Raw genomic sequence first — 16989 nt, 5'->3', positions numbered from 1 at the left:
CACAGATGACTTTTTAAAAATCATAGCTTGTTTCCAAGTCAGTTTATTTTTTTCCTTTCTAATGTGGCCTTCTTTTGTGAAAAATACACAATGTTCTCATTTATGCAATATCTTATGTTTTTAGTAAACTAAAATGAATGAATCCTTGGTTTTAAGAATCAGGGAAATTTCCTGTGTATTGAAACAATTAAACATGGAATTGAGAGTTAGTTGAAAAATGGAAGGAGGAATTGGGCTCCAATCTCTATTTCTTTTTTCCCTTCTAGCTTCTTTTATTATTTCCCCCTTTGTTTTCAGCAATTTGATTATTGTGTTCCTTGATGTGGTTTTCTTCATGTTTCTTTTGCTTGGTTCACTGAGCTCTCGAACCTCCATGGGTTTTGTAGTTCTTGTCAGATTGGAAAATTTTCAGGATTTTTTTTTCCCTATTTTTTCTGCTCACCTACGCCATCTCAAAATCCAGTCACGTGGTTATTGTCCCATGGGTCACTGAGGCTTGGTTCATTTTTTTTTCCCGTCTTTTTTCTGTGCTTTACTTTGCATTCATCTCTATTCCTATGTCTTCAAGTTCACTAATCATTTCCTCTGCAGAGCTGAATCTGTTATTAATACCATGAAGTGTTTTCATTTCAGATATTAAATTTTTTGTCTCTAACAGTTCAAGTTGATTCTTTTTTATATATTTCATTTCTCTCTTCATTATGAGCATGTGTTTTTCCTCTATCTCCTTGAATAAATGAAGTATACTTAGAATAGCTGAAGGAACATCCTTCTCTGTTCATTCTATCATCTTCGTAATTTTTAAGTTTGGTGTATTGATTGGTGTTTCTTCTAACTATGGGTCATATGTTATGGCTTTTTTTTTTGTATGCCTAGTAACTTTATATTGGACGCCAGATATTGTGAATCTTATATTGTTGGGTGCCCAATTTTATATACCTTTAAACATTGTTGGGCCTGTAGTGGTGTTGCTTGGAATGACTTCTATCCTTTTGAGGTTACAATAAGATTTATAAGGGCGGGTCCAGAGTGGCCTTTAGGTGAGGGCTAATCTGGTCCCAATGCTAAAGCAATTATCTCTGAGGGCTCTCTCCAGTGCCTGTGTTTGAGAAGATCCTTCCACTCTGCTTGGTGGTAATGTGGAATCTTTCTCTCAGCCCCATGTGAGGCTCAGGAATTTTTCAGCTTAATCCTCTCCTGTGGTTCTTTCTCCAGCTTCTGGTACCTTCCACAGACACACATCCACAGATTAGCAAGTCAAGATTTATGGAGATCCCTCTGTGAATCCCTAGAACTTGCTCTCCCACTCAAAACATCTCTAATATTCTGCCCTGAAAATTCTAGCCAGCTTGGCATGTCTTAACAACAGATTTTGGCCACAGAAAGACAACCAGTCTCTATTTGGATGCCTTTCCTGGCACTGAAGTCTGGGAACTCCCTCCAGCCTGAAACATTAGTAGGATTCCTTGGTTGCTTCCCTTAGTTCAAGAATTATCCTGTGTTGCCTATCATCTAATGTCTGTAAAATCAACTTGCAGATATGTTGTTTATTTTTCTTGTTGTTTAAGGCAGGAGAGTAATCCTGAACTTTGGTGCTCCATCATATCCCTTACTTATGTTCCTCATCTCTCTATTCTCCCATAAGTGGTACTTACCCTCTGCAGATTAGCTGTTAGGCAAGGGTCTCCTCCTGGTGAATGCAAAAGCACAATCAAAGCCTGACACCATTCTGGACCTTTGGCTTCTTCTGAGTCTTCTCTTTCATAGGGTTCTACATGGCTAGCATCTCCTTTATCCCAAAGAAAAAGAAACCCCAGTTCTCACCTTTGGGAGCTTCATCCCCTTACAAGTTACTCAAAGCCATTCCAGCATTCTCTCAAAGTACCGGTGATCCTTGGAAGGAAAGAAAGCATAGAGCATAGGCCACAGTCAGGTTAGGCAAGCTAGTGGCTTTTGACAATAGACAGTCATGAAAGTAGGTTGTCACTCTGGAAGACGGTAAGAGATCTAGACCTGGAAACAAAATGCGTATGTATATGAAGTACTTACCACATACAAAAATTAAGGTTGGAATGACATATTCTTTAAACCCAAGGCATTTATACCTGATATTCAACAGCTGACATGAATGGCAACATCTAAAGAAATGGACTAAATGTCCATTGTGTGGTATAAACAAGTTAAATTGGAGTTCAGAAGCAAGATCAAGGAGGGCATCTCTAAGGAGTTGTGATCAGAACAAAGCCTAGAGAGATGTCCAGGTTTACATGAGTGTACAGGAAGTCGCATCTGATAGGAGGGATGATGTGAACAGAAGAACAAGAGTAAGAAATGGTTCCAGGCAGAGAATATAACAAAGTTTTGAGGAAATTGATGCAGTTTCATGGTACAGGCTTAAATAAATAAGGAGGAGACTGGAAACAAAAATGACCCATAACTTACTGGGATGGTCTGTGGCAGAAGAAAGAGCCTCTACCCCAAGGTGGCAGGAGTAGAGATGAAAGAAAGGAAGAGAAGGGAGTAATATTGCCAAATAGGAATCAGAAGATTCAGTAATTGGTATCACATATGGGCTGAGAAAAAGGGATGTCATTAAAAAGTAGGCCATTGAACTCTGAGTCAGTCACTCACTCACTCAACAAAGATTCTTCCAACAATGTGCTCCAGCATCTCACTGGGCTCTGAGAATAGATAGCCACATGGAGAGGACATGTGGAATGCGAGCTAGTGGTATGAGTGAAGACACCTCCAGAATGTTGTCATGTATGCAAAATCTAGGACAGTGACTTCCAAACTTCATCACATGTTCTGACAGCTAAAATATAACTAGCATCCCCAATATGTGAATTTTCATTTATAAATTATACATGTGTACTACTGCACTAATACATTTTTTATATTATCAAATTTTTAAGAATAAAAATTATATAAAATGATATCAAATATGTGTAAATGGAAGTTCTAGGATTTTCTCCTGCATCCACATGGTCTTTGAACCCTATTTTGGAGACCACTGCTCTAGACAGTTGAACAAAATGGGTTCAATCCCTGTGGCTTTTAAAGGAATGATACTTTAATAATTTTTGTTTTTATTTTTTGTATAGGCTGGTCTGTGGTTTACAAGAGATGAAGATACAAAAATTCCAGAAAATCCTCTTGAACCCCTGCCATTCAACAGGCAAGAACATCTTATAGAGGTAGTTATTGAGATCCTTAAAAAGATTTACTATTACAACACTGGTAATTTCTTTGTCTTTTTCTTCCACTTATATAATTTGTTTTGGATTCCATTCCTCCAACCCCTGTTCCTTTGCTGTATCCCCAGAATATAGATTTTAATATTCATTAAGTTGCCTCACAGGAAAGTTCTGGGGGTAGGAGACAGGGATCAAAATCTTAGACAGAGTTCCATTGTTTAGCTCCCTGTGTGATCTTGAACATTTCCATAACCCCTTGGGTCTCACTTTCCTCATCTGTCAAAGTAAGCTGTTGCTTGACACATTTGTCTCTGAAGGTCCTTCCAATTCTAAAAGCTTAGGATAAGAACTGTCATTTTACCAATATAGTAATCCCCCCTTGGGGTACATCCCAAGACCCCAAATGTATGCCTGAAATTGTGGGTAATACCAAACCTTATATATACTGTTTTTATAAGTCAAACTTACAAATTAGGCACAGTAAGAGATTAGCAGTTATAGCTAACAATAAAATAAAACAACTGTAACATTATTCTGTAATGAAAGTTATGTGACTATGGTCTTTCTCTCTCAAAATTTCTTATTGTGCCATACTCACCCTCTTCTTGTGATGACGTGAGGTGATCAAATGCCTGTGAGGAGATGAAGTGAGGTGAATGACATAGGCATTGTGATGTACTGTTAGGCTACTAGTTGACCCTCTGATGATTTATCAGAATGAGGATCGTCTGTTTCCGGACTGAGGTGGACCACAGTGGACCGTGGGTAACTGCAACCACAGAAAGTAAAACCACAGTTAATGGGGACTACTGTGTATGTTTTTGTCCATTTCTCTTTGATTTTGATTAACTTGAACAACATACCAAGGGTTGCATAAGCATTGCCCATGACCCATCAGATTACTATTATCAATATTATTATTGCCAATATTATTTATTAGCCTCTATCCCTAAGTCCACAATAGAAAGCAGGACTAAGGTAAAGTACTCTGGCTTCAGTGTAAATGTTTAAAATATAAAAATATATGTAACTCAACCAAATTCAGCAGGATATGAGAGACATTGCATGGTGGATTTAGACAGCTCAGCAAACTAGGTATGTCGATGGTCCAAATTCAGCCAGCCTTTAGTTTAAAAGTGCAGTATAAAATTGAACAAGACCCCAGTTATACCCTAAAAGTGAGCAGTTCCCTTCAATTGGGTGAATAGTATCAGAGCACCTATCCCATGATAACAGGAGAGCAGGTAAGAAAAAGGGGTCAAGGAGTCACCAGAGTCTAAGACCTGAGACTGGCAGGCGTGGGGACAATTTTTTGTCTCAGTCATGGTGGAAGCTTTCAATGTGAAACTGGAGGTCCTAGACCAACCCCGTAAAGTCTTTGGAAGGCCATTCTCTGTATGACTTTGTAAACAAATCTGCCAGCAATAAACAGATTCTTCTGTGAATAAACCGGCAGTCTGAATATGTCAACTCAAAGCACTTTCCTTTTCTGCCAGAAGTTTTAGCAATGTCAATCAAGGGCAGAGCCCTTTGGCTGTTCACCCAGCAGCTAATATCAGCAGCCAGACGGTGCCCTGAGACGGTGCCCTGACGACTGCTAGGAAAGGACCATTGGTGCCAAGGAAGGGAGTGGCTCCCTCCTACTGGTGCCCAGACTGCTGGAAAATGACTTGAAGGAACAGAACGAAAGTTGGCAGCAGAGGCAGGAACATGAAGCCTGAGAAAGAAGTGGGACAAAGAATGGCTGGTGTGTGTATGTGTGCGCCTCTGGAGGACAGAAAGGAGTAGTGTTTTCGACTCCTCACTGCCTCAGAGACTGGATGCTCAGAATTACATAAGTCTCAGTGCTCTTAAACTAGGATTCAAAACACAGATTCCAATGCTTTCAAGCTTCAAGGTCTTGAGGAAGTTACCTAACCTCTCCGTCAATCCCTCTCTGGCAAGGTTGTTGTGTCAAGTGAGTGACTGGTATGTAATAAGCCCTATGTAAGTGTTAGCTAAACAGAAGCTAGCCATGCTAACTATAGTTGGTTGAAGAATGGTTAATGGTTAACATGCTAAAGAAAGGTGTGAAAAAAAGAAAAAAACAACAAAACAAGTTTACCCCTTTGGCTGTAATTAGAGTAGGAAAGACCAAATTGGCAGGGGAGGGTGGGAGGGTGAGCAATGTCCTATGCAGAGGGAATTCTGAGGGTCAGGAGCCCTGGGCTCTGTCCCCAGTTCTGTCATGACTCACTGTAGGAGACTGAGAAGGTCCCTTCACTCCAAGGGACTTTGTACCTTCTTAAGAAGAGTGTTTGAACTACAGTATCAGGTCCCACCCAATTCCCCAATTATGTCACTTGTGCTCTCTGTGACCCAGGGCCCACCTCTGAGCCACACTGGCAGGGACCCCTGAAGACATACCATTAGCACTCCACAGGCTTGAATGACCCCAGAGTCCCAGACACTGGATGGAAGGCCCCGTTGCATCCAAGAAAGGAACCCGTGTCTCTTGTAATCACAGTGTTGTCCCCTGACATTGACAGCATACTTCATGATGACTAACAAGTCACAGGTCATGTCCTGGCTTTCCAGCTTCCCATACACTCAATGCCAAGAACAACTATTCCAGTATTTTAAAATCCTCAGAGATTTCCTGAGAAAAAGCAATTTAATTTTTGCCATATTCAAATTCACAGGTGTTGTCTTAATCTCTCCACAGCTTCTGTTCTTGTGGAATCCTTCTATTACTTTGGGCTGGTAATATTTGTTGAGGCCAACTTTGAAATACTAGCTGTTTATTAACAGATCCCAAATGACTATTTCCATCTTAAACCTCCCTTGCAAACCTCATAAACAACTGCCCATTTGATATCTCCACGAATATTCTAATAGATATTTCAAACTCTCCATGTCCAAAGCTGGATACCTGAACTCCCAGCCCTGCCACCCCAGCATTCCCATCTTCACCCAAAGCCCCCTCCCTCTCAGTCAGTGACAACTCTGACCTTCTAGTTGCCAAAGTCCTACAACTCACCCCCAAATCTTCCCTTTCAAACCCCACATCTGATCCCTCAGGAAAATATGGTAGTTCTATCTTCAAAATATACTGAGGATCAGACCAATTCTTCTAAGCCCCATGGCCACCACTGGAATAAGCCACAGTCAACCTCACCTGGATGCCTGCAACTGCTTCATGATGGGTCTCCTTGTTCCTCCCTTGTCTTGGTTTAGATTACAGGTGGATCATAACAGCCTCTACTCAAACCCTCCCATAACTCTGCATGTTACTTAAAGGAAAAGCCCAAATCCTTAAGTAACCAACCTGGTCTTGACCCTTGTTCCTCTCTCCCCTCATCTCCTGGTATTCTTCCCTGGCCCGTCTGCTTCAGCCTTACAGAGCAACTGTGTGAGGTGCACCCCACCTTAGGACATTGACCTCAGCAATTCCTTCTGCCTGTAATCCTCTTACCCGAAGGTACTCTTTGGTAACACCCTCCAACCTTTGTTCAATTTTTACCTTCTCAACTGTGAAATCTCCCTCCCTCCTCAATCTTCACTCCCAATTCCTCCTTTCATGACCTACTTTCTGTGTGTGTTTCCATAATCCTGCTTTATTTACCTAACTTATTTTATGTATTCTTTATTGTCTGTCTTCCCTTCTAGAAAGTAAGCTTTTCAAGAGAATACATCTTTATCTCTTTCTTAGTGAATGCATTTTCAGTACCTAGAATAGTCCATGCCTAATACATCATAGGTGTTCAATAAGTACTTGCCAATACCTATTCATTAGCTCACAGTTTCTGTGAATCAGAAGTCCAGACATGGCTTAGATGGGTCCTCTGCTTGGGGTCTCACAAGGCTGAAATCAAGACATCAGTTGAAATTGCAATCTCATCTGAGGCCAATCCCAAGATTGATTTCAAGTCTGGCTTCCAAGATGAGTTATTGGCAGGATTCAGATCCATGCAGTTACAAGGGTTGAGACCTTCAGCCGTGATAGGCTGTCTGTTGTTCCCTACCACGTGGCCCTCTCCACAACTGGACATTTTGATTCTTTATGTCTAGAAGGAAAACATCTCTCTGGCTTTAACTCTCTCCCTTAAGGCCTGGGTCCTTTTTAGATGGTTTACCTGATTAGGTCAGGCCCAATGGTAGGCTTTGTTGTGATTAACTCAAAATCAACTGATAAGGGACCTTAATTACATCAGCAAAATCTCTTTACCTTCACTATGTAAGATGACCTACTCATGAGAATGACTTTCCCATCACAGTCACAAGCCCTACCCACACATAAGGAGAGGAGATTATACAAGATATACATGTCAGGGGGTGGGAAACTTTGAATACTACAATATTGTAAATGATCTTAGAAACACAGTAAGCCTTATGTTTTATGAATGTTCTATCCATTGACTTAAAATCAAGCCTGTATAATTACAGAAAGAGTGCAAATATCAGCTTATTTCATTTTTGCACATCTTTTTTTGAGAGAGAATATTTAGCTGATTTTTTAAGGGAAATAATGATGTAATCCCCTGCATAGCACTTATAAGAGCAATTCAGTGGAAATCATAATGAAGTTCAACAACACCTGTGAAAGAAATGGAAGATAGGCCCTCAGGGACCCTGTGGTGATTATCTGTCAGTCTCCCTGTCAGTCTCCCTTCTACTCCTACTCCTGCTGGCAATCTCTGAAGTAATGAGAAGCAAGAGGGGATGAAGAACACAAAATTCTGAAGGAACCCACCAGCTGGATCATGAGAAAAATCAAAGGATGCCCTACTGTTGAAGAGTGTTTTTAACCATCTCAATACAGCTCTGTGCCTGGCTTACAACAGACTTATAACTCCACTAACTTTGATAAAAGTGACTGAATGAATGAATTTGCAGATTCCATCAACCCCTAAGACTCTTTCTTGCTTTGTAGCATAACAGATTCCATGCAGTTTCTTATCAAAGTGATTTTTATTTAAATTTTATTGTATTTGTCAAGTATCAGAAACTTATTCTCCTAACTATGTAATTAAATTTATTCATAGTTGTAAGGATCATGAGTAATAGAGAATAGCTTGGTATCTATGGATATAGGCATTTGAACACTTCCTTCTCAAAGTAGAGGCCAGGACCAGCAGCATTAGAATCATCTAAGAACTTGCTGTATGTACAGAGCCTTACACCATTCCAGAACCATCTACTTAATCAAAATCTAAGTTTAAAAAAAGATTCTCCAGGTCATTAAATGTACATGTTTGAGAAGTACTCATGAAGGAAGCCAGTCTCCTCTTCAAGCAGGGCCATGGGGCTGGTTAGATGCTTAAGTGTGACCTGTGAGTTCCAGGGTTTGAGCTGCTTTGTCGGGCCCCTAGGGATATCGAATTCCCACACACTAACTTCTCTTACTGCCAGATACACAGGACACTGCATATAGAGCTGACTTCAGCTCAATCTTCTAGTGTTGGAGAGATTAACAACAACAACAAAAAAGGATATTCAGTGATTAGCACACTCTCTCCTCCAGTATGAATCCAAGATGGAAAAAGTCACATAACTGTTAAGAAATTAAGTATGGAGTTCAGAGAAGTGTTGGCAAGTTGAAAGATTTTAATGGCTAGACTCCACTCACCACAGGGAGATCTACTAGAAGCGTTGTATTTAAGAGTCAGAGCCCAATTTGTCAGAGTGGTGAAAGGATAGACAGATACATCCTTGTTCTGTGGCTCCCTTTTCCTGCTTAAAAGGTAGTCCCACTTTGGAAAACAGTGTGGAGATTCCTTAAGAAATTAAAAATAGAGCTTCCCTATGACCCTGCAATTGCACTACTGGGTATTTACCCCAAAGATACAGATGTAGTGAAAAGAAGGGCCATCTGTACCCCAATGTTCATAGCAGCAATGGCCACAGTCGCCAAACTGTGGAAAGAACCAAGATGCCCTTCAAAGGACGAATGGATAAGGAAGATGTGGTCCATATATACTATGGAGTATTATGCCTCCATCAGAAAGGATGAATACCCAACTTTTGTATCAACATGGATGGGACTGGAAGAGATTATGCTGAGTGAAATAAGTCAAGCAGAGAGAGTCAATTATCATATGGTTTCACTTACTTGTGGAGCATAAGCAATAACACGGAGGACATGGGGAGATGGAAAGGAGAAGGGAGTTGAGGGAAATTGGAAGGGGAGATGAACCATGAGAGACTATGGACTCTGAAAAACAATCTGAGGGTTTTGAAGGGGCAGGGGGGTGGGAAGTTGGGTGAGCCTGGTGGTGGGTATTATGGAGGGCACATTTTGCATGGAGCACTGGGTGTGGTGCATAAACAACGAATTCTGGTACACTGAAAAGAAATTTAAAAAATTAAAAATTAAAAAAAAACTATAAGATGTAGTCCCCACCACCTTTATTAGCATATTCTTTTCTAAATATGTTGATACCATTGATTAGCATACAATTTTCTTTAACATTAGAATTTTGAGCCTGACTCTTCTGTATTTTAACTTAGCATACTCTTCATTTAATACCATTCATTACATATTATGTTTACTGATTCAATCCTCAGAAAGTTGCCTTATTCTAAAGCTCCTGAAAGGATCCTTCATTGCCTGTCCATCTATTGTTTACCCATTTTAAGCCTTTGAATCTTTGATTGAAATTCTTTTTGTGTGACAGTTTTTCTTTAGGCTATTTGCTGACCATGAGAAGGATCCACCTCAACTTGACTACACACAGATGCTGCTTTATTTTGCTTGTCATCCAGATGCTGTGGAAGGGGTCTACAGGGCCCTCAGTGTGGCCATTGGGACTCATGTCTTCCAACCAATCAAAACTCCTCCTATTATTGTGAAAAAGGTAATTGTGTTCCAGAAATGGACTAGCATTGGAGTCTGGAGGGGATTGCCAGGAGATCCTAAACTTCTAACAACAGAGACTATGTTTGTTTCATCTCTGTATTTTTCTGGGTACCTAACACAACACTTTACACATAGTAGGTCTTCAATAAAGCTTTACTCAATTGGATTAAGAACTAGAGACCCACTATCCAAAAAAAAAAAGAAAAACCTTTGTAGTAAAATCAAAATTTGCTCAGTTTCTTGGTGGAATCCAAGTTTGTTCCATAAAAGACAGCCTTTATTTTACATGAAGTGCTGATCCTTATAAATGAAAAAGAAGTGGGTATCAATCCAATCTATCTGTCATCCTATGTGGAAATTCTACATGAAACAAGTAGACATCTCAGACATCCCACATATATGTGACACTTTATAGTGTTTCAGGCCAAAACTCAGCCACCTGAAATCCATAGGTACCTTGTATCTCCTGCAGCCAAGGATGAAGCAGCTTAATAGCTAATAAAATGTCATACTCCATTTTGAGATTTCTAAAGGACTGGCATTCCCTAGCTTTTTTGGGATGAAATAGCCTCAGAACAGGGGGACCTAATGTACTTATTAGGTGCCAATTTGCATGAATTTTATTATTCCCCTGACCTTTTGGGGGACAGAGCTGTGGTGCTCATAATGGAACACTTTGTGTCCGTCCTTCTTTTACGGACACAGAGGAGAGAGAGGCACTGCCCAGTCCAAAACTGCAGATATCCTAGCCACACTTGTTTGACTTTCATACAGTTTGTGAAAACAGAGTATGCTGGGTTCACTTAAAAAAAGAAAAAAAAAAGTGCGGGAAGTTTCTGTGACAGCTTTCACATATACGGGGAAACAGACACAATTAGATGTAACCCTGAGTCTTGGCCCTGAACAAACAGATGAGAGATAGCTTTCCCTCCCATTAGGGCCAGAGTGAGGCCAGACAGGTGCCCAGTAAGCTGACCACTCAGGCCTTTTTTGTTTTTTTGTTTGTTTGTTTTTAAAGATTTTATTTATTTTACAGAGAGAGAGATCACAAGTAGGCAGAGAGGCAGGCAGAAAGAGAGGGGGAAGCAGGCTCCCTGCTGAACGGAGAGCCCGATGCGGGGCTCGATCCCAGGACCCTGAGATCGTGACCTGAGCCAAAGGCAGAGGCTTAACCCACTGAGCCACCCAGGCGCCCCCCACTCAGGCCTTTTTGACCTGATGTGCTATAGATGCTATTTCAACACTTACACAGTGACAGAAAGTAGAGCAAGAGTGTTTGTTTCACTCAAGAATACTGTCTTCTTAGACAGTGGAAGGCAGTTTTCCCAAATAAATAAGAGTTAGATTTGAACTGCCTTTTTTGTGACTGCATTTGGTACTTCCCCAGGGATATTCCTATCTCCCCTTATAGCTTGGGCCTCCCTGAGCTAACTAGGACATGGATCATGGCCTTCCAGGAGGTTTCGGTCAAACGTCTGTCCTCCAAGAGAACTTCCCTGACCTCAGAAGATGTCAGACACCCATTGCCATATATTTCCAGAACATTCTGTATTTCTTTCATGGTCTCTTCACAGTAACTATTTCTTCAGGTCAGCTTCTTTTCTAGACTTTAGGCATCCTGGGGGCAGGGAGGAGCCATCTGTCTTGTTCTGAACCTGCCACAACTCTGAACCTGAATTACTGGTACTAACCCAGCAAAAATTTCATTGAGTGAGTCAGTTAATTAATAATTGGGTTTGTAAATCATGCCCTCTGCATAGCCCTGTGATCCGCAAAGGACACAGAAGAAGCCATATTTGCTCCCCTGAAGGGACTTTGTCTAATTGCCCCCATCTGTGCAGAAAAGAATGGGAGAACAATGCCCCAAACATGGAAGGAACACAGTATAAATAACAGATTAACATGGTCTTACTGTCAAAAGCAGTGTTTATGCCTTCTTTCCCACCTCCTTATTTTTGTTTTTGCTATTGCTTCCCCTGGAATACCCTTCATCTCATCCTGAAGGGTCCAAGGCCTTCCCGGTATCCAAGGTCTTTTTCAACTCAAGAGCAACACTGAACACTCTCAAATGGGCCCCCTTATATTCAGATCCTCCTTGACAAGGCTGAGTCCCACTGTGTGCATGCATGTGTTTATTCAACAAATATTTATCGAGATTTTCTGTGTACTAGAAACCACACTTGACCTGGGGATAAAATAAGTAACATATAGAATACATCATATGGAAATAAGTGCTACAGGAAAAGAAAGAATTTAGGGGAAAATACAGAAGTTGGGGTGGGTTGCAATGCTGTGAAGAGCTGCAAGGTAATTGCAATTCTAAGTAAAGACAGCAGTGGATACCAAGCCCTAATTCCAAAGACCAGCCATTGTAATTGGAGAGGAGTGAGCTAGAGGAGAGTAGTAAGAACAAAAGTGAGGGGGAGAGGGCTGTGAGGCCACTGTAGGGACTTGACTTTGACTCCCCCAAGAGACGAGATGAGAAGTTATTGGAACATGGCCGTCTGACTTAGGATGTATGGAGGTCTCTCTGGCTGCAGTGCTGAGAGCAGACTGGAGGGGGGCAAAGGAACGAAATAAGAAGAGCTAGTAATTCAGGCAGCAGTTTGTCTGTCTGTTGACTCCTACTGCTAAGTTATTTCTACCTTGATTTGGGGACAACATGTTAGCTGCTACATAGCAAGTGTTCGATCAATGTTTGTAAACATGGCGGAACAGAAGGGAGGAAGAGAGAGAGGAGAGGAACGGAATCCTGTTTGCAAGATAGAGAGGCAGAAAGCAGACATTCCCAGCAGAGGCAATAGTAGGATCAAGGAGGCTGCAATGAGCTGGAAAGTCCAGGAAAAAAGAAGCATGTGCTAGAATTGTTGCTATAGCAACAGACAGCTGCCTGAGTGAGTGGCAGCCAGGCCAGCTAGCACAGGAAGCCTCTGCCTCTCCTCTGTCCCTAAACCGCTCATTCACAGAAGCTAGTGCCCTACCTGGAAAGCAAGTCTCTGGAGAGCTGTTCTCCAGAGCTCTTCTGAAGCCCAGGGACACTGCACAGGAACTGCTCCATAACCACTGCACCACACAGATAGAACCGGCCTGAGAGGCAGGGGACAAAGAGCACACCTGTGACACAACACACACAGAGGCCTGTTCCTGGCTAAGGGTAAACTGTGGGAGCTTGAGCTTTTGAAATACAGAATCCACCCACCTCCCTCATTCTTGCTCACCCCTTGTTCTTACTATCCAACCTCCAATTATGCTACTCTGTTACTGTGCCCTTTCCAGCTGTGTTCTAGTTTCCTGGGCAACCTCTTCCCAGGAAGCCAGATTGAGCCTGCTCAGAAATAACACCTCCAACGGATCCACATTCACTCCCAAGACATTAAATCAAATCTCTGCTTTTACTTTCCACATAAACAACTGGAAATCTCCCAACAGTTCATTCTTCTTTACTCCATTTCTATGACTCATGCTGTTATATTCAATGTGGCACAAACCTTCTGTTCAAATCCATGGCTTCTTGAGTAATTTAAAAGAAGTTCAAGAGCAAAGCATTCGTGAGTATGCACTAGTCCTGATGAAGCTCTAACTAAGCTGACATTTGGAAAGTGGTTCATTCTGGCCTGCGTGGTATGGGGTTATGATGTAGGAATTCAGTAAATTGTAGGCGTGAAACTGCCACATTTTGAAGATCTTGTTAAAGCATCTTGGCAGAGCATTTGAGATGTTGGGGTTTGAAATATATACATTTTCATTCCTTCTTACTCTTTTGACACTTTGCCCATATTAGTCCCACGGACTGACCTTCTGTTTTGCCTCTGAGAGGTGGGACTGAGCTGATTGAATGATAGCAATGCATGACCAGGCACCATTCTGGGGACACATTTTTTGGGAGATCTTGAGCCTTCGAGAGGTAGCTGAGTGTGACATCGTGTTTGCTAGCACCACAATCTGTCCTGCTGCTCAGATGCTAATGTGACTCGGAAAGAGTTTTGATTCCACTAGTAACTGCTCATTCAGAAGCCCTGGCTTTTCTTCAAACTGGCATCGCTGGTTTTGTTCATACACCCACATTCAAAATTGTGATCTTTCAGAGATGTCTGTCAGAGAGAGCCTCTTCTCTCTCACCCTCTACAGTCTCACCAGGATGCTGATCTGAATCCTTGGGTTCCCATCTCAGCTTCCGCTCACTCCCTGCCCTCTCACTGAACCACTAAGTCTATTCTTTCTCAACCCTATGGAGAGAAAAAATAACAAAAATAGCAAAAGCATGCACTGATATTTGTAAGGATTCTTCATTAAAATTTCGAAGGTTTAAATGGTTGCCTTTTGGCCACAATTCATTTGTCCCATGATGATTATACCAGACCTCTGAAAAGTTGGTCCCTCTCTAATTATGGAAATAGTGCAGAGGGACAAGGCTCCTTCTCTGTTTAGCTTAGGTACCACCTGCTCATCTAATCCTAACAGTCATTTGCTTACCCACAGGTTCTGTCTTTATCATATCCACCCAGCATTTATACTGCAGTCTCAGTAGAAGTCCATTCATTTTGCACCACTCTGCAAGATGTTTGACATCTTGACTGTGTTCATTTCGTGATACGAAATGTTTTCTTGCCCTGGAAAACTATTGATAGGTAGCCAGTGTGATGATCCCCAAGCTTCCTAGGGGGATACAAAAATGCCAGTTTCACATTTCTGCAATGTAACATTTCAATTGTTTAAAATAGAGAAGAATTTGAATAGATAGATAGAGATATTTATACTTAATTCCAAAATCTTCTAATAAAACATTCTCTCTCACTCTCTCTCTCTTTCTATCTCAGATTAGATTAAATTCCCAATTTACCAAAGAATATAGAAACCCAACCTACCCAGATCTAAAGCAAATGCAACCTGCTTCATTACACTGCTCACAGCCCCTACCAATCTCCTAAAGGGACTGACAACTATCAGATGCTTTATTTACTGCTGTATTATAATCCTTTTTATACCGGGGACTTCTATGACTATGTGGAAAGAATTTGCATTTGTATGATTCATTAACTTGCACTTAATGCTTCTACTGAAGTGAATATTTATAGATATTGGATCCCTCCTTTTATTTAAAGCCTACATTTAGCTTTTTTTCCTTTCTTGGGATAAAGGAGAATCAATATTCAGGTGTTTTTGACATCTGACCCATCAAGATTCTAAAATCGCCCATTTTTCTATGGCAAATGATCAAATATCAATTATCTCATCAGGAAACACACACACACATAGACATATTTATTACAGTAAATACAAAAAATACAAATCTGTAGAGTATTTGGAAAGTACAAAAATAAGTGAAAAAGAAATCACCTGTTCCACTACACAGAGGTAACCATTGTTAACTCTTTACTGTGTCTTACTTTTTTTCACTAATAAGCATAGATATACAAGAAAATAAGGATCCTAGTGTATTTATTATTTTCTTTTGTTTTCTTTTTGCACTTATTCTGTGAGTGTTTTCTCATGTCACTAGGTAGTCTTCTAAACCACCTTTTCATGGCAGTATAGTATTCCACCACAGAAATATACTATAATTTATGTCACCATTCCACATTTTTGTAATTGCAGATTTTCTGTGTTTACTGTAAGTAGTACTGAACAAACATGCATATATTAAAGTCTTTGTGCACATTTCTTTAGAGTCAATTCCTAGACCTATAATTAAAGGGCCAACAGGTAGGACTATTTTTCAGGCTTTTGATAAATATGAAATTATGCCAGAAACAATGTACTGTTTCCCATACTCACAGGGCTAGTACCTGACTTCATGGCTCTTGGACATGTTTCAAGGAGCTGCCATAACAATCCCACTGGACTTTCCACATTCAATTTGTATTCTCTCTTGCCTTCCAATGTTTAGTTGGATTTAACCTCCAGTATAAAAACAAACATTTCTGAAGCCCTTAGAATCTATCAAGCTTAAGTAATTACCTTGCCATTACCTTTCGACTATAGTCAATTTCCTTTAAAGCAACTCCTTTAAAAATTGACATTCATATACAGAAGTCTGATACCAGTTCTGCTAATTCACTCAAGTTTCCATTTATGGAGGAAGCTGAGGCACCTGGCATGTATGGAGGTAAGGCACACCCCATATAAGGCATCTGTAATCTACAGACAGAATTGGTCTAGAATCTTGACATGATCTCCAGTGCAGCTAGCACATTCTCTTCTATACTTTGTTTGGGTAGGTTGTGGGAGACACCATCATTTCATTGCGTGAAAAGTATGTTGTAACATTGGTGTGTGCTAAATGTCTGCGTTACTGGAAAGACTTCAGTCCAACCTCATATTCTCTTCCTTTAATCATGCAGACCTCCTCCTTGACTGATATGAGTCCAGTTGAGGAACATCCTGAACTCGAGGGAAATTTTGTGAGTGAGGAAGGGGAACTAAGAGAAGACAGGGAGGGAAAGGAAGAAAACCCTGAGAATGCGAACACCGAAAAGATTTCCATGGAAAGACTACTCAGAGTGTTCCAAGGAGGAAAAGAAGTACAGGACCCTAACCGATTTGCCAGCCGCCTGCAGACAGAGAATGCTTACTCAGAGGTTGGTTAGATTCTTTCATAAAAGGGGCAACCTGTCCATAAGAAAAGTCACCCTCAAGTTTTAACATGGTTTCATGGAAGTGCTCTCAAATGTATTATGGTATAGAAATTGTGGAAAATTCCTTTATTAAGTAAAATAAGTTTTTAACATCTGCAGGACTGTAAAGGTAACTTCATTTTTTTTCTTCTTTAAAGAACTTCGTCAAAGTATTTCAAGACCTAGGTGCCAAGAATCTGGAGCCAGTTGAAGTTGCTGTTCTTTTGAAGCATCCTTTTATTGAAGATCTGATTTCAAATTATTCAGACTACAAAATCCCAGTAAGTATTAGCCAAAGGTATCTTAATTCAGTTGATCTCAGGATCAGGACATGGTGGGA

At 40.8% G+C, this 16989-nt stretch overlaps 1 protein-coding gene across 1 annotated transcript in view; it reads left to right on the top strand.

Moving 5' to 3' along the window:
* Window positions 1–16989, top strand: part of SPEF2 (sperm flagellar 2) — a gene marked incomplete at both ends in the record, with an annotated part of 174432 nt that overhangs the window by 151546 nt on the left and 5897 nt on the right. Inside the window, 4 exons of the mRNA XM_080803297.1 lie at window positions 3105–3197; window positions 9854–10033; window positions 16377–16613; window positions 16808–16930. Coding sequence (XP_080659423.1) covers window positions 3105–3197; window positions 9854–10033; window positions 16377–16613; window positions 16808–16930 — 633 coding nt within the window. The remainder of the gene's footprint in view (window positions 1–3104; window positions 3198–9853; window positions 10034–16376; window positions 16614–16807; window positions 16931–16989) is intronic.

Source organism: Martes martes, assembly GCF_963455335.1.
Source record: "Martes martes genome assembly, chromosome: 5".
NCBI lineage: Eukaryota > Metazoa > Chordata > Mammalia > Carnivora > Mustelidae > Martes > Martes martes.
This window is presented reverse-complemented; position numbering and strand designations above follow the sequence as displayed.